This window comes from Neopelma chrysocephalum, unplaced genomic scaffold (assembly GCF_003984885.1).
Source record: "Neopelma chrysocephalum unplaced genomic scaffold, ASM398488v2 Primary Assembly neopelma1_96873, whole genome shotgun sequence".
Taxonomy (NCBI): Eukaryota; Metazoa; Chordata; class Aves; order Passeriformes; family Pipridae; genus Neopelma; species Neopelma chrysocephalum.
The window spans coordinates 1,229-23,751 of record NW_020925516.1 but is presented as its reverse complement, the minus strand read 5'-3'; the positions used below and the strand labels follow the sequence as shown (position 1 = coordinate 23,751).

The window sequence follows — 22,523 nt, the reverse complement described above, 5'->3', positions numbered from 1 at the left end:
AAAAAATCTTATGGTGAAACCGATTTATTAATTATGCTATTGAATATTTAATTAAAATAGCAAAAATATATTTAAGTAAAACCCTTAAATAACTAAACTTTAAGTTAAAAAACTACTTAAATAAAATTAGGATCAACCAATGGAGAAGCTACTGAAAACAGCTGGAAGCAGTTGTTCCCTGTTAGGAAAATGTGTTAAAGCTAAAAAATCTCAACCAAACCTAACTTGATCCAGATCCACACAGTAAATCCATCACTTGAGTGCATTGTTTGAGCCTCAGGTACTGACAGGTTTCCAGATGTTGTCTGTCAGGTGCTGACAGGGAAAGCTGGGGGTGCTCTCACCACAACTGTCAGCAGCTGATGGGTACTGGAGGTTGCGGCATAGAGGCTGAGCAGATCACACGTTGAAGAGGATGCTGAGCTGCTCTGGGTTCTTCATTCTTGCACTCTTCTTCAAGATTCGCTTCTCACTGGTATTTCTTGTTTCAGGACATTGATATTAATACAGATGATGAACTGGATGCATATATCGAGGACTTGATCATGAAAGGAGACTGAGCAGCCCCAGTACGAGTCCTGGAGAAGTGCAGAGGAGCTGGCTGCTGCAGTGGGACACGTGGATTCCTGCAGGGTTGGCCTGGGGCAGCTGATGATGGAAGAGGGTTTTTAAACAGTGCTCCCGTTGGTGTGCAACTTGTTCCTGTGACTGTACATGAAAAGCATTTGTGCTGTTGACAGGAAAATTTTCAACATTGTAGTTCTCTGAATCTCTTTCTTTTCTTATTTGTTTATAAATATTTATTTTTAAAAGAAATAGGAACTGTGCCTGATACGATGGGTGGGTTGCTGCGTTTTTAGTGATGTAAAAGTGTGAGTACCCTTCTTGCATCTAAGCCTGGGAGCCCAGAGCATCCTGCCTAGCAGGTTGTCTGCAGTAAGAACTTGGCAGCAACTAAAAAATAAACCTTGAGTTCTGGCAGAGAAGGTCAGGACTTAGACGTGGAAGATACTCAACTTGGGCTACAGAAAGCCAAGCCATGAATTTGAGCTGTTGAAAGGAAATGTCCCTGTATGAGCATGAGTGAAGGGGATGGGACCTCAGTAGATCGGGGGGATTGGCGCTGGCACATTCCTGAACAGGAGGTCACCATAAGCAAGTGGAACTGCCACCATGCTGACAGCCAAGAGGCTGAGGATCCTGGGCCTCCTGGGCCATCGTGGTGGGCTGTGAGCATCAAAGGGAGAACACTGGAGTTCTGGTTCTCTGTTGCAGTCACCTGTTTCTTTGAGACATAATTGCAACATCAGAAGAACTCAACCACCTGACAATAAAGTGACCCCTGTTCTGTTGTCACCTCCTCAGGTGTGTGTTGCTTTGATCAACGTGCACTTCTGGGTAATTATTAAAGTGCTGGAATTTGGAGCCTTCAGAGTCCTACACCATTGAATGGCATCTGGCCCAGTGCCAGCAGCAAGGAAAACACCTGTCCTTTGCCCTCTGGCTGCAGCCAGCTCCTGGCAGGCCACTTGTGGCCAAGGGGACTCAGTCTGAGTTTGCCAGCGGGTCAGCAGCTTCTCAGGCCTGCTAGGACAAGGTGGCTATGGACTCTCACTCAGAAACGAGTCCCCTGCCAGCCAGGTGGTTGGAGGTACATGGCGTGAGCAAGAGCTGCCCACCATCAGGGGGGTCAGGTGGAATGGACCTTTGGGGTTCACTTGGCATCTGGATGTATAATAGATGTTTTGCAAAAAACCCTTTCAAATTAAATGTCTGTTGCACAGAAAATCGTTAGCACTAATTGTTTTTAGTCCTGAAGATGTCCCGAGTTCTACACACCGCAGGAGAGAGGGAAGGCTTTTGCGCATTATCTGAATTCCAGGTGCTTGTCACAGCACAGTGAAACTGACTGCTTCCATCTGGAATCTGGGCCCAACATCCTACAGTATATGAAGGTAAGGAGCATTCCTCAGTCCCGGTACACCTTTCATCACAGAGAGGCAGTGTTTCTTAGCTGGAGAAGCAGGCTCTGCTGGTCTCCATTTCCTTACGCATACTGGAGGTTTGTTAGTTGTGGTGACAGACTGGTGCTTCTGATGAAAATAATCTCTCTGGAGAAGCTGCATTTTTATTAAGGTGAAAGAAGAAATCTTCCCAGGAACCAGCAGACATTCTAGAGAACCAAGTTTTGTTAAATTGCAGGCTTTAATCCCTGACACCCAGGGGGCACCAATATGGGACTAACAGCTCTTACACAGTTCTTGAGCTTCTGGCACAGTTTGATTCCCTACTTCTACTCCTGATAGGAAAGTGCTACTCTGGGTTTTTCCCTCTGTTCTGTATAATTTCTCATTTCCAGTGTTAACTCTTGTTTTTTATTGCATTTCATTTATTTTGGACCTTGTTCCAAGGTTTTTTCCTAGGAAAAGCAAGCCAAGAACTTTTAAGTGCCAATAAAACAAGTTTTTCATTCTCAAACTCTTCCTGGCAATCCTTCTCCGCAATCCTCCTCCTCCTCTTTATCGCGGTTTTGTTTTTGGAACCTTGTTAAGCAGATCTGTGTGTAACATCAGTTCTTAGTAACACCTTTAAAACCCATAGGATCAGAATGCCTCCAGCAGGGAATCAAACTGCCATCTCCAAGCTGGATGCATTCCATAGCTGTTACCAGGTTGTTCGGGGCCTTTTCTTGCAGAGCTCTTAGGAGTGGAGGCTGTCCCACAGCTCTGCACCGCACACTTCTGCGGGTGTTCTTCCATGGCATAACACAGGGGTGTCCCTGTCACATTTCAAAGGCTGTTCCAGCTGCCATCAAGAACCTATCACCTCTCTGCCACCCTGCCATGACACCTCTGTGCTGTGGTTAAGCCTGTCAATACCTGAGCTCTTCTCTCAGTCTTCCTCTTCACTTTCAGCTGTTTCTTACAGCAGAAATACTAAGGAGGGCATTGTTATAGTTAATAAAGAGACCTTTTTTTAACATGAACTTGGGGGACTTGTGACTATTTTTTTCAAGCCAACATTGCCTCAGTGCCTTGCCTGCTGTAGCATACAGCCCTTGGGGGCTCCTGACGGCTGGACCATAGTTGTCCATGCTGCTTCCCTTGCTGAAGTGCCACCCTGAAATTCGAGGGCTCTGTCAGTGATCCTCCACCTGACATGGATTCGCCCAGTTTCTCTTGCAGAATGACACAAGGACTCTGAGCTCATGGCAGTTGATCCCTCTCCCAGTATGTGGGATGTGGTCCTGCCTGCACATCTTCACAGGACTGTGTACTGCTGCTGTTCCTTAAGTGGAGGCTTGAAATTCCATGTCACCAGTATCAGATCTGGGATTTGATTTTATGGCAATGGAATCAACTTTTTTTTTTTCGCAAGTAATTCCTGCAGTCCATAGCAGAGACCATACGGGCTTTGGGTGCTGCTGCCTTTTGGCCATCTATAACATGGTTGTGGGGAACACTCAAGCCTCCTCTCCTGCCACTGCCTTGCCCAAAAGGCGTAGCAACCTTCCCTGCCAGAAAGTCTTTCTGGTCTTCAAGACCCAGGGAGTCTTGATCTACTTGTACCTTCAAATCCTGAAATCCCTCTTAGCAGCATCTGCATGTGTTCATGATCTTAGAGTTCTGGTCATTCATGACTTAAATGGCTGTGCCCGCTGTGTGGGGTGGTGTTGGATCTTTGTATAATAAAGAAATGGAGTCTGCTCCCAGCTGGGGTGGTGGCCAAAGAGAAATTTATTCAAACCTGGTGCTCTTTTTATCCCTTAAAACCATGTGACCTTATAACCAATGAGAATATAGATTCTAGTGTATGTCCCCTGAGCTCCCTCGCCCTGGGTCCTTCCCCCCCCCCCCCCCCGCACCCCTGGACACGCCTCCTACAGGGTGGGACCAGATGGTCAGCTCCTGAATTATCCTCGTGTTCCCTTTCCTATCAGCAAAGCTGAGGAGAAGTGCCTCCAAGCTTCCTCCAAGCCTGCTGTCCTGGTTCCAGCCAGGACAAGGTAATTTTTTCAATAGCCAGGAGAGGCAAGGCTAAGACCTTCAGGTTATTCTATACCACCTCATATCATGTGCTGAGGGGGGGGGGGGATGGAAAGCAGTGTAAGAGCCTGTGGTTTAATGATTTGGAACTCAGGGGAAATACCTGAGCAGTGGCTTCACATTTCTCGATACTTGTTCCATTGTTCAAAGAAAAGTGCTGCCACTACTCCTCAGTTGTATGTCAAGGAACAAAATGCTCATCTGTTGGTTTTCCAGTCTGCTTGTCTACACAGGATAGTACTGCAACATACTTCTTTAGAGATTTTTTCCATAGTTCAAAAAACAAAGAAACAAAAAGCCGAAAGACCCAACACAACACCAAAAAACCCCACAACAAACCACCACCAAACCAAAACATGCTCCTTGACTGCAAGGAAAAGACCTCTGAGAACATCAAGTCCGACCTTTGACCTAACACCACCTTGTCAACTAGACCATGGCACTAAGTGCCACATCCAGTCTCTTAAATACCTCCAAGGACAGTGACTCCACCACCCTTGGCAGCCCATTCCAACGCCCAATCACCCTTTCTGTAAAAAACTTCTTCCTAATGTCTAACCTAGATCTCCCCTGGTGCAGCTTAAGACTGTGCCCTCTTGTCCAGTTGGTGGTTACCTGGGAGAAGAGACCGATACCCCCCCGGCCACAACCTCCTTTCAGGTAGCTGTAGAGAGTGATGAGGCCTCCCCTCAGCCTCCTTCAGGCTGAACAACCCCAGCTCCCTCAGCTACTCTTGGTAGGACTTGTGCTCCAGACCCTTCACCAGCCTAAACTGAGGGGCCCAGAACTGGACACAGCACTCGAGATGTGGCCTTATCAGTGCTGAGTACAGGGGTGGAATCCTTTCCCTGATCCTGCTGGCCACGCTGTTCCTGATCCAGGCCAGGATGCCATTGGCCTTCTTGGCCACCTGGGCACATGCTGGATCATGTTCAGCTGCTGTCAGTCAGTACCCCCAGGTCCCTTTCTGCCTGGCCCTGTTCAGCCACTCTGTCCCCAGCCTGTAGCGCTGCAGGAGGTTGTTGTGGCCAAAGTGTAGGACCCGGCACTTGGCCTTGTTGTACCTCATACCATTGGATTTGGCCCATCTCTCCAGCCTGTTCAGGTCTGTCTGCAGAGCCCTCCTACCCTCCAGCAGATCGACACTCCCCCCCCAACCTGGTGTCACCTGCAAATTTGCTAATGGTGGACTCAATCCCTTCATGCAGATCATCAATAAAAGACATTAAAAAGTACTGGGCCCAACACTGATCCCTGGGGGACACCACTAGTGACTGGCTGCCAGCTGGATGCAGCTCCGTTCCCCACCACTCTCTGGGCCCGGCCCTCCAGCCAGTTCCTAACCCAGCACAGAGTGCCCCTGTCCAAGCCGTGGCTGCAGCTTTTCCAGAAGTGTGCTGTGGGATACAGTGTCAAAGGCTTTACTGAAGTCCAGATAGACACATTTACAGCCTTCCCCTCATCCACCAGGTGGGTCACCTGGTCATCAAAGGAGATCATGTTGGTCAGGCAGGACTTGCCCCTCCTAAATCTGTGCTGGCTGGGTCTGATCTCCCGGCTGTCCTGTAGGTGCTGTGTGATCGCACTCAGGATGATCTGCTCCATAACCTTGCCAGGGACTGAGGTCAAGCTAACAAGCCTGGAGGGCCCCAAAACCTCCTTCTAGCCCTTTTTGTGGATGGGCGTCACATTCGCTAACTTCCAGTCATCTGGGACCTCCTTGGTGAGCCAAGATTGTTGATAAATGATGGAGAGCAGCTTGGCAAACTCTTCCACCAGCTCCCTCATCACCCCAGGATGGATCCCTTCTGGTCCCATGGACTTGTGAGCATCTAAGTGGCTCAGCAGGTCACTAACTGCTTCCTCCTGGATAACAGGAGGGCTACTCGGTTCCCTGTTCCTGTCTACCAGCTCAGGAGGTCAGCTGTTCTGAGGGCAACCTGTCTTATTTGTTGAAAACTGAGGCAAAGAAGGTGTTAAGTACCTTATCCTTTTCCTCATCTTTAGTAACTATATTCCTCTGCATCTAACAAATAATGGCTGTTTTCCTTGCTCCTCCTTTTGCTATTAATGTATTTATAAAAACACTTGTTATTATCCTTTACGGAAGTGGCCAGAGTAAGTTCAGATTTTGCTTTTGCCATTTTCATTTTCTTTCGACCTAGCAACATCCTTAAACACTTTCTGAATTGTCTGCCCTTTTTTCCGAAGGTGATAAACCCTCTTTTTTTCCTTGATGTGCTGGTGCTGACCAGAGCACTTGGCTGTGTCAGGCTAATGCCGCAGGATCCTGGACTGCCCGGGTGCTGGGTACACCCTTTAGCTGCAGAGGTCTTGCTGCTAGAGATCTGTAGGTGTAATGGATTTGGGGTGCTGATGAGGGGTTTTGGTGGCTGAGGTGTCAGTGTTGTCATGATACGGTGTGGTTTCTGCAGCACTTCTGAAGCCAGAAAAACTTTTGGTTTGAACACAAAGCCTCTCTCTAACTGTAGTCCATGGTTGATTTTTCTTCCTATAATTTACCAGGAAAAGGAAGATGGCCCTCAGAACTTGCTCACTGCCTTTGGCACACTGACTGATTGCTGCTTGAAAATCACCAAAGATGGCAAGTTATAGAAATTTGGCTTCATTGGCTACAAGTCTGGAGATGAAGCTCAAACAACACTGTACCATTTCAACAGAAGTGTTGTAGAGACTTCCAGAGTCACAATGAGTTGATCCTTAAACACATCTTCATTTGATTCTTGAGAAAGTTTGTCATTGGAGTTGTTCAGTGGTCTTAGAGGTGAATAGCTGGGGGCCAAGGAAGCCTGAAGTCCTGCAGCAAAACAGCCAAGTCTGATGTCAGGCCTTACTACTGGATTCAGCTGGCCTGTGTTCATGCACTGCCAGTGTTGGCTGGAACAACAGTGTCAGATGGGGAGCTGTCATCATCTGAACTTTGGAACTTGAGCTTGTTTGTTTAATTCAACTTACTGTTCTGGACAGAGAATGACTCATGATGAATAGGACTATTTCTTTGTCTGTGCTGAAAGGAGCATAGCAAGCTGTTCTCATGTGTTGGGTGAACATGTAATTCTGTGCTTTAAAAGTGAATGTCTGAATGAAGTTGCCTGTTCTCCTGGTTACATCCCCTCCATCCCATCAGGGTGTAAGAAAGGAGTGAGGTTTATCCAGTTACAGAAGCAGGCTGTTGAACATCTGTTTAATGAAAAATCTGATTCTTTTCAGGTTGAGTTATGTGAATTTTGTCACCTTTAACTTGTACATTTTTTTTCTTTTTAATGTTTTGTTTTGTTCTTTAAAGTACTTTTAAAACATCAGTTGCAAAAAAGCAAGAGGAAGACTAAGATCTTGAGAAGCCTTGAGTCACTCTCAGTGCTCACGGTGAGTGTGAAATGAACTCCTCCTTAAGGGATTTTTATTTTTTTACATTGTTGAAAGTGATATCTTTAAATTCAAAGTCACTACTAGCTCTTTGTGTCTGCCTTCACAGCTTGTCTGCTTGGTTTCAGTTTCAACAGCTGGAAGATGTAACTATTCCAGGAGTTGGTGGCGGTTCTCCAGAACCAGTCTCAGTTGGCCACTTGGTCTTGGGCTCATGTGGACACTTTGGCAGAGGAGCTGGAGAAGGGAGGATCAGAGCCAGTGGCATATTATCTCGCTCTTGGTTCAGCTGAGCCTGAGAGGCTGATTGAAAATGGGAGTGAACCCTCTGAAGATGAGGAGGAAACTAAAGGTACCAGAAGGAACTGTCTCTCTTTGCTTGTCTTGGTGACTGTGCTGGTAGGACCGAGCTGGGAGTCCTACCTCAAGATGGAAACAGTGTAATTTGGAAGGTGGATTCTCAAGCGTGAGACTGATTCTGTATTCTGTTAGCTTGTGTCTGAAACATGTTTTCATGGTTTAGGAATGAAACTCCCCAGTTTAGTGCGCCACATCCCCCCGGAAATATTCCCAAACCCAACACCACTCTCTTGCTCCCCCCAGTTCCCCTCCCCTGTCCAGCTACAGGGGTGGAGTTGAGAACTAGAGGCACAAAAAGGTGAAAGTTACAGGTTGCTGTAAGAACAATTTTACTGCAAACAACGAGATAAGAAAATGAACAGTAACAGCAACAATACTAATAAAGAAAGTGTTCAGAGAGGGCGGTTTACATGCAAAATGCTCAGCAAGCCTGGGACAATGAAAGAGTGGTGGAAGGACTCTATGCCAGACCGCTGCATCTGCCATGCTTGCTCCCGACCAGAAACCACACCCCTTCTTCTTGGAAGTGAGAGAAAGTCTCTTTCCCCCACTCCTGAAAATGACATGAGTGGTATCGAATAACACAATGTCTTGGCCCCATGCCTTCCCACTGATCTGGGCCAGAACTAGGACAGCTGCTCATGGCCTAGCCCTTATTCTATACCGTCTAAGTCATGCCCAGATCCTATACCTTCCCACTATATACATATACATTTATACATATGTACACAAGCACAGGTACAATTCCATAGTCAATGGCCATCCCTCCAAGATGTCTGTTGAGTTCATTTAGTCCACGGTTGTGGCTTCTACCCCTCCTAGATCTCTTCCAGTGCAGGATGGTTGGTATGCTGTCAACTGCTTGCAAGCTGCATCAGGAGCTCACAACTGGTGTATCTGCAGCAGTCCATCTTCATTGTCCATGGTAGTCATGGCACGCAGTGACAGTGTCATTCAGCAACCGATACTATACAATTCAACATTACAGACTGTTCTCAGCCAAAAATCATATCCCCTTGAGGTACACGTCACGTTTCCCCGTCCCTCTGCATGACCCCCTAAGTGCATCCACTAGGTGCAAAAACAATCAGTCCCATGGATGGGTTTGCTTTTGCTTGAGGCAGGACTGATCCAAACTTTCTTCTCTAACACATATCCCATATGCATCACAGGGATTTTATCCCCTTCTACAGTATGTAGAGATTCTGATTGTGTGGACATGTTCAAATTTTGGAAGTGTATCCAAATTTGGGAGGTGGGCTCCTGAAAGAGGATGACAGTGCCTTCCTTCCCTGGGGAAGGAAAATATCCGGCCCTAGTGTTGGTGGGGCAGATGGTGGGCTGCCCAGGGGAGGTGAAGGCCAGCAACAGCTTTCTGCAGCGCTTCCCTGTCTCCCCAGTGCACCTAGTGCCCTCCTCAGTGCTCCCCAGTCTTCTCAGTGCTCCCAGGGCCACACCACTCCCCAGCACCTACCTTCTAGTGGTCCCCAGTCTTCCCAGTGCCCTCTCCCGGTGGTCCCTCACTGATCCTCAGTTCCCCCTCCAATGTTCCCCCGTCTCTCCACTCAAATGGTGGCACCTTCTTGGGCAGTGACATCCCAGCAGGCATCAATGACTCTGTGGGTGGTTGTCATGTGAAAGGGGAAGGGGTTTGCCTGACCCTTAGAGAGGGGAGATTTTCTCAACCCTTAGTGATTTATTTGTCTGTCAGTGCCCCAGGGAAGACAAAACCTTTATGTCCGACCAGTCTGTTGGCATCTTGTAAGGGGAGACCCTTCACTGAACAGATTCACAAGATTGGAGGGTGATTCCACCGCCCTTTTTGGTGGGGGGTTAAGCCAACAGCATGGAGACCCCTCAGCTGGCCTTCCCAACGTGTTATCTGCTGCTGGCAACTGCCAGCATCTCTAAAGGCTCACTCTAAGAGTTTATGGAATAACACTCTTTACTAAAATAAATTGTGACAGGTTAATAAGGTTTGAGGATCATCTGACTGCAAAAATGTGTTTAAAGCAATCTACTGTACTACAAAGCAAGCACAAACAAAAACTCTAATCATAAAAGCAGCATTTAGTGTGCATAGAGTATGTTTCTTACCCAATAGGTGTCCCTATAGGGGGGAAGACAGGTTCAGCCTGTTGACTGATCCCAGCAGTTTTGTTGGAGTCTTCCTCAACTTTTCCTCTATTCCCAACTTACTTTTTTTTGGATTTCTGATTGGTGTAAAGTTCTCCTGCCATGCCTAATGGGGGTGGTGGGGTGGTGGATGTGGCTTGGCATTTGAAGAGAGGGTTTGACATGATCGTTGACTCAGCAGCAGAACACTTTAATCCATTTCCTTTGGCTGACAGGTACCGCACGGTCTCCTGAACAAAGTACTACAAAGTCCCTCTTTCTGCCAGGATTTGAATGGAGGGGGCTGCATAGTCTCTGCTCCATCCCTCTGAGCAGATGCTTATCTGCTGTATGGGGAGCATCCAGGGATTTTACTCTAGAATTCTTAGTCTTCCCTAAGTTTTAACCCTAGTGGTGGGTTAAAACAAGTTCATCCCACAGTGGTGGCATCTCCACAGGCACCTTTCTCTCTCAATTCTCTATCACCTGTGCCAGGAAATGCACTCTGGAGATCTCTCAGGTGCCTGAATTCTCCTCCTGGCAGGTAGCAGGGGGGTACAGGTGCCCCATGAAGATCAGGGCTTGTGAAGGATCCTCACCTACTGTTCCTCCTGTAAAGGAGGTCTCTAGCAGGTACCTACTAACATGGTGCCCACCTTGAGCAGAAGGCAACCCACCTCCTCATCCTGAAGAGCCCGTGTCCCCCCCACACAGCTCCCCAACCGCCATGGTCCCAGCACGGTCCTAACCATTAGATGGCTCCATCACCAGGCCCAGGCCACTCAGTCCAGGTGGGAACAGCCCCAGTGGTATTTATTTTGTATCCACGGGTGGACCTCAGCAGGTGAGCAGCCTCCCGGACCTGTCACTACCAGCCACGGCTGCAGCCACCACTCCAGCCCTTGCCCCTTGGCCGCTGGACCAGCACCTGGAGCTGAGGTGGGAGAGAGAGGTGTCTGGTCACAGGGGCAGGGAGAAGGCACAGAATTCCTGTGGGATTGGCTAAGGCACCAGGGATGGAATCACCTCAAGGTGTCCATGGAGTGGGAGATGCCCCTGGTGATTTCCCAGCCTATGAGAAGGTCCTATGGTGCAGCTGGGGCAAAGCCAGGTTGGGCTGAGACCTTGGGTGTCCCCTACAGGTGTCCTGTACAGGTGTCCCTGGTCAGGACAAGGTGTCATGGGGTAGAACTCTACCAAGAAAGGGCTCTCAGGGTTTGGGAAGCAGGCAGCCAGCCATCAGAGTCCCTCTGCCTCCAACCAGGACTTTTCTGTCCTACAGGGGAAGCCAATGCTGGGTGTCCAAGCCCAGGTCAGGGGGTTCCAGCCCAAAGGCAGCCTCCAAACCCACTTCTGTCCCCCAGGGCTGCCTCAGAGGAGGGATGGGGGGAATTCTATCCCTTTGGAGTTACCTGCAGAGCTGCTTCTGTTGCTCCTGCCGCCGTCGGTTGTTCTCAGCCAAAAACGTGAAGATGTTCCTCCGTGTCTGATGTGGCTCCAGCGCATGGAGCACCTGGATGGCTCGTGGGGAAAGGTGCCTGCAACAACAAGAAATCATTCTCCCAGAGCTGCCATCTGCCTCTCCCCTCATCCCAGCCTGCACCCACCTGGTCCCACATCCACCCGTCTGGTCCTGCATTCACCCACCTGGTCCCAGGCTGGAATCTCTCCACCATCTCGTCCACGGGGAGGGAGGTTCCAGCCCTCCCCCATGTCACAGTGACCCCCTTTCTCTGGGGCTGGAGTGAAGGATGGGGAGCCCAAGGACCTCCAGGGCCAGATACCTGCCAAGGAGGGGACGCTTTCAGTAAACCAGAGGTGACACTTTCTAGTATCCCTGGAAAGGTGGGAGCCGGGAGACTCCGCACCACACCATGGCTGATGGCTGATGGTGCTTCCCAGAGCTCTCCCTTGGGGAATGAGTGGGCAAACTCTGCTCTGTGGTTGGGTGATCCCCAACTTCCCCCCAAGGAATCCCATCTCCTTCAGTCCTAAGAATCCCCCCAAAGCCCCAGGATACTCACAATCCCCAGGGCATACCAAACCCTCTCAGAGACCTCCCCCCTCCATCCAGGTCCCCAGGGACTCCCATCTCCCTGGGTCCTAAGAGTCCCCCAAAACCCCAGGATCCCTCCAATCCACAGGGATTACCCCCAAACCACCCCAGGGACCCTCAAAGCCCCCTGAGATACCCTAAGCCCTCCAGGAATCTCCAACCCCTGCAAGAGACCCCTCCCCCATCCCCCAAAGGTCCTTCCCTGATCCCCCTGAGGTCCCCCCTGACCCACAATTCCACCCCCCGTGCCCCTGTTCTGGGAGGGTTCTATGGGCAGCCAAGGTGCCCTCACACACAGGGTCCCTGCCCATACCTGGGGCACCTGCTGATCCTCCCTGGCAGCCCAGGCTTCCCACGCCACCCATTCCACCTTCTGCTCTCTCCAGCAGGAATTCCCGTGCTCCCACTCTGCAGACAGCTGACAGACCTCCTGGAGGTGTCAGGCACAGTTAGGCTCAGCTTTGGAGGAGCTTTCTTCAGGTCTGATCCATCTGGCACATACCTGCAGCGCTCTCTGGCAGTTCTCAGAGGCCAGGAGTGTGGTGTCGAGCCTGACCAAAGGAGCTGACTCCTGCCCACCTGTCTCCCCCATCCCAGGAAAGATGCCTGGGGACAGGGGGAGCACACTGCAGAGACACGAGGAGGAGTCAGCATGAGCACAGGGCAGGCAGATATCCTGTTTTCCTCGCGGGCCAAAGCTTCCCAGGTGTTGGAGAGAAGCAGAGAGCTGGGGCTTTTTCCCGTAGATCTCTCTGAGTCACTGCAGCCCAAATGTCTGAGGAGGCTATCACCCAGGGGTGCAAGGATCCCTCCCATCCCTTCCCATGACGGTCTCACCTGGCAGGTGGCTTCATCCCTGGCTCTTGCTGCCTCATGCCTGGCCTCTGGTTTGGTAGCATGGGGAGGGAAAACTTGTCAGGATGTTCCTGTGCCCCTGGGAAAGGAGGCAGCTCTTGGGAACAGCCCTGTGAGGGTGAGTGATCATGAGGCTGTGATCACCCCATGTGGGGCAGAGCAGCAGGGACCCATCCTGTACCTGTTCTGACCCTGTGCTTCTCTGCAACCTTCGTGTGCCAGGTGGAAAAAGCCTCAGACACAGCAAGCTGAAACCTGGAATCACAGAATGACAACATACTGAATTGGAAGGGACCCACAAGGATCATTGAGGCCAACTATAGAAGCGAATGATGACACAGGCTTGAGGAATGGCAACCCCCACACCCTGCAGCATAGAAAGGAACCGTGAAGCCACTGAGGAAGCACACTCACCGGGGGAATGAGTGAGCCCATGCAGCCTGCATCCCCCCAGCAGCGGTTGCTCCATCATTGAGACCAGCACCCGGCACACACAGCCTCTGCAGAGTGACATGGAGCCATCAGGAGATTCCCATGGAGGAAGGAGACCTGTCTCCTGCTCCTTTAGGAGCCACTTCTCCAACCCCCTTTTCCCAAACCTCATTCGTGAATATTAGGATTGTGGAATCACAGAATCATTAAGGTTGGAAGAGCCTTTGGAGACCATCAAGTCCAACCAAGGACACCACTAAACCATGTCCCCAAATGCCACATCCACGCGTCTTAAATACCTCCAGGGATGGTGACTCCACCACTGCCCTGGGCAGCCTGTACCACAACTGGACAATCCTTTACACGAAGAAATGTTCCCTAAAATCCAACCTAAACATATCCTGGTGGAATTTGTCCAGTCACTTCTTATATGGGAGAAGAGACTGACCTCCACCTGGCTACACCTTCCTTTCAGGTAGATGCAGAGAGCAAGACAGTCCCTGCTAAGCCTCCTTTTCTCCAGGCTGAGCCACCCCAGCTCCCACAGCTGCTTCTTATGAGACTTGTGCTTCAGCCCCTTCCCCAGCCCTGCTGTCCTTCTCTGGACACACTCCAGCACATCAATGTCCCCAGATTCCAGCTCACAGTGAGCAGCAGAGCCACCCAGGTGTCCCAGTTCTCCAGCTTCTTGACGCAGCTGCGGTGGAACCGCATGCAAAGGACATTGTCCTGGCATGACAGGACGCCAATGTCCCCAAAGGCAAAGGCGAGGTGCTGCCTGTCCCTCAGCTGAAAGGAGTATAGGAGGACGGTCTCCTCCACACAGTCCCTCAATACGTCTGGCGGGAGGGACGTGGTCTGTGACAGCCACCAGTAGTCCAGTGGTGCGATCTCAATGTCACCTGTAAGGAGAAAGAGGATGAGCATTGTCATGACCACAGCTGAGTAAATTTCCACATGAAATTCACTGCAAAATGCCAGAGAGAAAGAGGGATTTGTTTTTGTCCCCCAACTTTGGAGGCAATTCCCTCCCCCTCCCAAAGAGCAGGGGCACACTCCTCTCCCAAATGTGGAGCAGGATCCCTTCTCACCAGGGATCATCACTGTGGGGAACATCAGCTCCCGCAGACAGGACACATCCATGTCCAACTGGAACACAGGTCTTCGGACTACATACACCTCTTCTGCACCATCAACTTGCTCAGGGACCACAGCAAAGGTCCCTAGTCCTGGGACCAGGACACCCTGCCCAGGAAGAAGATAAAACAGCTGAGTGAATACTTTGGAGATAAGAAATGTTAAAACTGTGGGAAAAATGAAAATCCCACATTCTCTATTTTCTTACTTCCTCTCTTCAAATTATTTGCCAAAATTCCTTGGCTAAAGAAGATCCAAGGAATTCAAACCCAGGGAATGATTCCTGGGGATGATCCTTGGCATAGACCCAGCATGATCCTGAGTTTCTCCAGTCCTGGAAGCTTGAGGCACATGGGGTTTTCTTGGGGTGGTGCCATGATGCTCAGGGAGGGGGGACTACAGGGGACCAACATGCCAGCCCACCTTGTTCCGCTTCATCTGTCCCAGGATGTACACAGACACGACATCCCAGATGGCCACCACCTCTGAAAAGTACCAGAAAGAGGTATCAGGTTCCACTTGCGGCATCTCGGAAGTGACATCCAGGAAGTGACAGATGGGCCTCATAAAGAGCCTGGACTAGGTCGTTCCCCAGGTTCTGCCTCCCTCTGCTCACTGAGCAGGGCTGGGACAGAACGGGGGATGTGAGAAGGGCTCAGGACCAGGGCTGTGATCATCCAACCCCCAAAAAGAGATGGGACCCCAAAACCCAGGTTGGTGTCACGAGAGGATCCTATGGGAAGAACCAGAAGGTCTCCCAAAGGAGACTAGTTAAAGGTAAAGGGCTGATGCCCAGCCATCTCCTGAGAACCCAGTAAAAGCTGTTGGACCTCCCATGCCCCAGGACCCCAGACCCCTTTTCACTCCAGAACCGGAACTGTGAGAAGTGGCAGGTCCCATTGGAAGCTGGCCCTGGATGGGGGACACGCCATGCTCACAGGAGCCTTGAGGCAGCCCCAACCCTGTCCAACCATTCCACAAGCCCTCACGGAGCTCCCTAAATCTTCACCCTCAGTGGAGAGCTGCAGGAGTGTGGGGAACAAGCAACTCCGCTTCCTGTTGATGCTGACAGTGCAGCACCCCTCCATCCTGCTCCCCAAATTCCTGTCTGATGACCCCTGCCCTGCCTGTCCCCAAGGGCCAGAACAGCCCCCACAGCCCTAAAAACAGCCCCCTGACCCCCCCTCCCGGCTCCGGGCAGGACCCAGCAGCCCCCAGTCCTCGCTGTGGAGTGCACCCAGTGATGTGGGGTGCCACTTTGTGACATCACCAGCGGCCTGGGAAGGTGCATTATGACATCAGCAGGGAGATGGCACAGCAGGGGAGCGGGGAGGGGATTGAGGAAGGAAGGGCCTCTCCTGGTTCACCTCAGCCAGTTGTCACCAGGTGTCATTGCTGCTGAGCTGGGCCGTGATCCTACAGATAATCATAGACAATAACAGATATAAATATATAAAAATACACAAATAATATCTATTTAAAAAGAATCATGAATCATTTTTATGGGCTTTAACTTCTATGAAATTTCAGGGATTAAGGGCTTTTCCCACCCAGAATGCTCTTTTTTAACTCAAAAAAACTTAAAATAAGGTTTTTTTTTTTCTTAGTTAAAAATCCAACAAACCCAAGGAATACTGGAGAAAAATTAGGGCTTCTGCTGGGAAAAAAACCCTAAACCAACGAAAAGGTGATAAGGGTTCTTTGATTTAAAAAAAATATATCTAAAAAAGCAGGAGATAAAGTGGTTTTTCTTTAAAAAGCCCCAGGGAATAAAGATGTTCTGGGGAAAAATAAGGAATAATAAGGTTTGGAGGGATATCAAAATTGAAATAAAGGTGGAGTTTTTCTATTAAAGAAGAAATAAATAAACTTTTTTCCTTACTAGAGATAATAACAGGTTTTTTGCTGAAAAATAAGTAGTAATTAACAAATGAGGATTTTTAAAAATTAAAATAAGACAAATAAAATGGGTTTCTTCCTTAAAAAAAATATCGCTAAAAAGAGGGAGTTACAAGGGCTCTTATTGTTAGACAAATTAAAGGTTTTGTCTCAAAAATCTTCCTTTTTAAACTCGAAGGGGCTTCTTCATGTTTTCCTGAGAAACCCCTGGCGGAACTTCCCATGGGAAGGGATGGGCTCAAAAAAATGCAGATTTTGGGTTTTGAATCTGTGGAATGGGCATGGGGGTAGGGACAGTTCATTGGGTTGCAAAAGTGACCCTGAAATTCTGGAGAATTTGGGAATGGGTAGCTTGATCTGTCACTGACAGGGGATGTCATGATAGGGATCCCCGCAGGGATGTTGTTCTGGATGTGGGAGCCACATTGGTATCCCCAGTAGGCCCCACTTTCCCCTGGAATCCCCCTACCAAGTTTCATTGCTGGATTCAGCAGGTGGTGACTATATATATATATCTTTCCACTTTTATCCTTTATTTCTCTTCCTTTCCTTATACATTTCCTCAAGTATTATTTTATGCTTTAATATTGCTGTACTACTATAGATGATAACACCCAAAACGGCAACAAACCTATTTACTTTTGACACAAAATTGTTCTAAAATAAACCCCACATATGTATATATATATTTACAAACACTGTTTCACTGTAGTCCACCCCAAGGGATTTATTAACAAGAAACTGGGTTACCCTGCCCTTCTGGGACGCTTCGTAAAAGGTTGGAAAGAACCTTTAATATCATCTCATTCCAGCCCCATGCAGGGGCAGGGACACCTTCCACTAGACCAGGTTGCTCCAAGCCCCATCCAACTTGGCCCTGAACACTTCCACAGACAGGGCAACCACAGAATCTGTGGCAGGTTTTCCAGGAAGGCTTTGGTGCTGGTAAGAGCTTGTGCAGAATTCCCCTATTCCAGTCCTCAAGTTGCTGAAGAGGAATTTAGATCCCTGCATCACCCCACTGATTTGAGTGCCAGCAGTTTGTAACAGTCACTCTCATTCTCCTTCCTTGCCTGAAGCATTGTTATCCTCCTGCAGCAGTGACAGACAAAGGGATGTAGGGGCTGTGCAGAGGACTGGAGGACTTGGAGGACTTGGGATTGTTTCCTGACCTCAGTGTGCCAGTCAGCACCACTGCATCTCTGCCACAGGCAAACCAGAGCATCTTTCTGGTTCCTGTAGCATATTTCCCTCATCTAACAGGGTCTGTGGCAGAGTGGGAGCATTTTAATTATCCTTTGGCAAAGTTTTAAGCTTATTCTTAATTGGTTTTAATTCCTCAGGGGAACATCTGGGAACAGATTTTTTGCATTTCCTTCATCCTTGAGATGATCAAGGGATGGGAACCTTCTACTTCGTCGAGGTCAAGTGTCAATAAAAAAAGGCAGTTGTATTATTTTGTCAATGTTAATACCTGAAACTGTGAAATTTCCCTCCCCACTAGTGGTGTTACTATTTAGTGCACTTTTTGCTGCTAAATAAATGGTATAGTTTCTTTGTTTCTCAAAAAAAGGAAATATTTACAGATAAGGACCAGTTAAGCAAAGGTCCTAAATGTATCCCCCTGTGTGAGGAACTGGGCAGTTCCCAGCCTCAGTCACCACAGGGGCACCTATCAGGTTTAGGCTGAGCAATGCTGGACAAATATGCCGGTTTTGCAAGTGAAGTGATGCAAGAATAAATCCAGGTTTTTAAAAGTTTCCCTGTGTGCTGTCATGTTCTTGAGAAGTGCTGGACAAGAGATGGTGTCAGGAAATCTCTAGGTGAGTCTCTCTTCCCCCAGGCACCAATCTCTGCTCTGTGTGACAGGACTTGAGGGAATGGCTGGAGCTGTGTCAGGGGAGGTTTAGGTTGGATATTAGAAAAAGGTTCTTCCCCCAAAGGGTGGTTGGGCACTGAACAGGCTGCCCAGGGCAGTGGTCACAGCACCAAGGTTGCCAGAGCTCAAGGAGCATTTAGACAGCACTCTCAGGGAAATGGTGGGATTGTTGGGGTGACTTGTGCAGGGCCAGGAGTTGGACTTGGATGATCCTTGTGGGTCCCTCCCAACTCAGAATATTCTGTGATTCCATGACTATCAATGCTGCCAACACTCGCCTTGCTCCTGAGATGGACCAGGAACAGACGGGCATGACTGGAAAAGTCTCTAACCCACTCTAAAAGCATAGGGCAGGGAGAAAAAGAGAGAGATAGATAGAAAAAGTTCTGGTTCCAGTATTGATCTATCTTGATGTTAATCCTGATTTCAGCATTGATCCAGCTGCATCGCTCTGGCCGATGGGATGTCCACTTGGCCTCATCTGCAGGCCCAGCCATGGGCCCAGGTGTAGCAGGGAGGGAGGATGCTGAACTGAAACGATACACTGTTGAAAGCTCAACAATATTTATTACCAAAAAAGTAGCCAACAAAACGAAAACCCGAGAGAGAGGAGGGAGGAGGAAAATAAGCCCTCAGTACGACTCCCCCGCTAACTCAGGTGTTGCTTACAAAGTTATCTTACTGACCCCAGAATGCCTAGAATTACCCGTAGCAGAAGCTGCATCCTCGGAGTGTTGGCAGGCTCACAAGGTGGTGGGCGTTCCCGCAAAAGGCAACGTTGGCCTTGGATGTGAAGCTTGAGTTCCACTCCCAGCACAAGCTCTCTGCTTTTTATGCAATTAATTGGTGACGTCTACCTGCTTGGAAAGAAAGGCCTGAGCCCCCCTCTCTCACCTGCCGTTGGTGCGCCACTCTCGGCACTACGCGCCCAGCCAGGGCTTGCGGGGCGGGCACCTTTGGTCTTGGATGAATCTTAGTTAGTATCCAATTTTGGCCCTCGGCTGGCCCCCGGCGGTGCGGCGCGCCGGCCTGCCAACGACTGCCCTTCCCGCCCCGAAAGAAAGGCCTGAGCCCCCTTCTCTCACCTGCCGTTGGTGCGCCACTCTCGGCACTACGTGCGCCCTATCTGGAAAATAAAAAACAAAAATGCACAAGAGAAAGGACTTCTATGCGTAAAATTGGCATCTTTCATCCAACACCTAATACAACCTTCTTCCTAGGCTGCTTCAACTTTTCTCCGTCTGGGGTACAACGTGTCCACTTATTGGGGGGATAAAAAAGAAAAAAAATGTTAATCAGGTCACCCACATGGTCACTGAGACCTTAACCATTTAAAAGATCTCATTTACCCTGAGCAAATGAGAACTCTGACCACAGCATACAAGTAGACAAATGACAACCCAGCTTCAAGGCCCTGCTATCCAAGTACCATCAGCTCCACAACACTCAGCTCTAATGATTGCACACGAGTTACGTACACCCGCTCCATCCAGCAGGACTGTACAGCCATCGGCTCGACTGTCTAAGGTAACTGACATGTTGACATGAGACACTGAGCAATATTCCATCTACCCACTGATCCACAAGGCAGGGCAGAGCAGCTCCAGGCTGACTCCGAGTGAGACATCTCGTACCCGTGACAACACAGACCGTGTGACACAATTAAGAGACGAACCTTGCTTTGACAAGATTTGATTGCAAGAATGGAAATGCTGTGGAACACCATGACCTACGGGACTACCATCATAACATGACTAGGCTCAAAGGATCCTGACAAATAAAGACGCTAACAAGATGACCGGTCATAAGAAGGGTCCGTCAAAACCCTGAAGATGGATCCGCGACATCACCGTGTTTGGAAGCTAAGAATGGAACGATGCAGAAAACAAGTCCTCCTGCTTTGTGATGGATGGCTGCGGAGCACCGCTGATGATACGGCCTGGAATGAGGCCTTAAAAGAGGTCTGACTGTAAAAGTCAGAGATCAGATTCCAAAGAAGGCCTGAACCTGCAAAGGAAGCGACTGACAACTTCGGTACTTGGCTACACAGAGAAGACCTTCAAGAACCTAAGGATGATGCCTGATGCTTCCCATAAGCCCCTCGAGGGCAAGATGCAAAAACCCTAAGGACACAAAACACAGACGAGACAAAGGACGTGACACAGACTGGAACTGCTCTGCCCTGCACAGGTGAATCCAATGATACAAAGTAAGCCCTTCCTTTCATGCGTCCAAATAACCTGTAATAGGATACCCATTGCACCGTACTAATTTCAAAAATCCCTCCGGGCGATGCACATACTTGGACCGACTCCCAACCCCTCTCTGGGTCGTTGCTCTGCACTTATCTTTCTGAGAGCTGGGGATGCGAATCCATCTTTGATGCAAAGGAGGGGCACCTGGGCTGGCTCAGAGGTTCCTGCCGTCGTGTGAGTTTACGGAGTCAACTACGAGAAAGAAAACCATACACAATATCTGAGTAGTGTGGCATGTGGCCTCAGCCTCGATGATCCCCCTACTCACTGTCACCGAGGAAGGTCTTTGGGTCACTGGCTCTGACCGGAGTCGGACGCTGTGGCTGTCGTCTTCTGGAATACCTGAGCGAGTGAGAGACAAAATTAGAGGGCATTTCTAAAGCTGCAGTGGATCCCCGCTCCTCCTGCTGCCTCCCCGACTCGCCTCAAATGCTCATCTGCTCCCAAAGGTTAGCCAGATGGCACCTGCAACCAAAAAAGCTCAATGCTTCGTTGCTGATCCTTTTAATACTCGGAGATAACCTACAAGGACAGCTCGAGAGGACCAAACCGTGTCTGTCACCTCATTGTGAGTTGGCTTCGGCCCTGTGAGGCTGCATATGTCTCCTGCAAAAAAAAACCCCAGAGGCAAATGCCAGTACTGAGATACTGCCCAAGAGTATGCTGCTCCCATGGCAGTTTCTGTCTGACACCCCTTGACCGTGACCTCTTACAGGCAGTGTCCCCGTCACGTTGGACTGCACGTTAGAAGTCTGCCTGTAAAACAAAAAACCAAGTATGTATGCAGATTCACCAGAAGTACACCGCCTGCAAAAAAGCATCTAGTTCTGTCCTGCAGTCACTGCTCACCTTGCTCACTGGGCTCACCTTCCCTCTGGTGCCTATTGTCTGCTGGGCCGGGGGCTCCGCATCTTAAAAAAAAAAACAAAAAACCAAAACTAAACCACCAAACCATCCAAAGGCCCAAAAGTCTGTCATGGTTTTAGAGCCCAAAATCCAATTCCCTTGTTCTAGCCCCCCTCCCACATCTCAACCCAGTGTGAGATGGGTTTCCAGACACCACACAAGACTCAAAATGGGGGAAAAGGAATATATTACAGTGACTGTACAACAAATAAATAGTATAATACATTATATACAATCTTAACTCTATCTCTACCATGACATATAATATTTACAATGGGCCAAATCTCTTCTCCCTTCCAAATAAAAGTCCAGGAGGGAAGAAGAAGAAAAGACCCCTTCCAGCCTAATGAGCAGCAAGTCTCTCTAGAGGAGCAGTGTCTCTCTCTTCCAATGCAGCAGTTGCAGCTGGATCTTTGCCAATGCACACGAGGGGGTCTCCAAGCCCCTCGGCCCTCCGTCTTCAAAACGAGGGTCTTTCCGTGGGCTGCGTTTCCCAGGACAAAGGGCGCGTCACCACGGTCCTATCACCAAGCACAGGGGTCTTCGTGACAGTCCTTATCTTCAGGGGACTCAAGCCCCTTTGCAGATCTCCCATGCTCTGACCCAAGACTGCCAACTTGGCAGTACTGTGGGGGGGCCAAGGTCATCCCACACACACATTCCTTTGGCCGTCCTGGCTCAGCTCTCAGGACAGTCTGAGCTTCTTAGCTCCTCTCTGCAGTGCATACTGCACTCCAAGACTCTTTCAAGTGAGTCCATCTTCCTCCTCTCTCTTGGAGGAGTCTCCAGGGAGTTTGGGGAGTTTAGGTTGTTCAGTTCTTACCCCCAAAACTCTCTCTCTGCAGTGGCTTGGTTCTCTTTCTGCTGCTGCTTTCCTTTTCTTCAGACAACTCTGTGTCTGCCTCGGCCGCATGCCGGCTTCTGCTGCTGCTTCGCTTCTTATCTGTTGGCTCTTTGCCACTGCTCTCTGTACGCTGCTGTCTCTGCTACTGCTCCATCTGCCCACTCACGGTGGAGAAAACTCCTTCAGCTTTCTAGCTGCAGGTACTTAGCCCAGTTTAACACTGTTCCAAGTCCCTGCAGCCCCAGCCAAGGGGCTGGGGGGGCCGGAGGCCCCAAGGGGCTCCTGCGTAGCAGAGGATGGTTACGATCCATCGACCTCTGGGTTATGGGCCCAGCACGCTTCCGCTGCGCCG

The 22,523-nt window shown here is 49.5% G+C and overlaps 2 protein-coding genes across 11 annotated transcripts in view; one reads left to right on the top strand and one right to left on the bottom strand.

The window, feature by feature from the left end:
• Positions 1–1,356, top strand: part of MORC2 (MORC family CW-type zinc finger 2) — a 48,259-nt gene extending 46,903 nt beyond the window's left edge. For all 6 annotated transcript variants that reach the window (XM_027670503.1, XM_027670501.1, XM_027670502.1 and 3 more), the window contains one exon: positions 492–1,356. In XM_027670503.1, coding sequence (XP_027526304.1) covers positions 492–560 — 69 coding nt within the window. In that variant the 3' untranslated portion in view covers positions 561–1,356. The remainder of the gene's footprint in view (positions 1–491) is intronic.
• Positions 1,357–10,693: 9,337 nt separating this feature from the next.
• On the bottom strand, positions 10,694–15,961 carry LOC113960774. Of its 5 annotated transcripts, XR_003532097.1 has the most exons (13): positions 15,398–15,583; positions 14,812–14,873; positions 14,343–14,496; positions 13,897–14,153; positions 13,234–13,319; positions 13,001–13,074; positions 12,802–12,898; positions 12,467–12,590; positions 12,278–12,394; positions 11,556–11,692; positions 11,321–11,446; positions 10,935–11,184; positions 10,737–10,836 (listed from the first exon to the last, which is right to left on the bottom strand). XR_003532097.1 is itself a non-coding variant. In XM_027670526.1 (12 exons), the coding sequence occupies exons 1-12, from the start codon at positions 15,474–15,476 to the stop codon at positions 10,746–10,748; spliced, it is 1,410 nt and encodes a 469-aa protein (XP_027526327.1). In that variant the 5' UTR covers positions 15,477–15,583; the 3' UTR covers positions 10,694–10,745. The 5 variants fall into 5 exon arrangements, 4 of the variants coding, with proteins under 4 accessions (XP_027526327.1, XP_027526328.1, XP_027526329.1 ...); XM_027670526.1 differs by lacking the exon at positions 10,935–11,184 and having other exon boundaries at positions 10,694–10,842; XM_027670527.1 differs by lacking the exon at positions 10,935–11,184 and having other exon boundaries at positions 10,694–10,836.
• Positions 15,962–22,523: the final 6,562 nt, after the last annotated feature.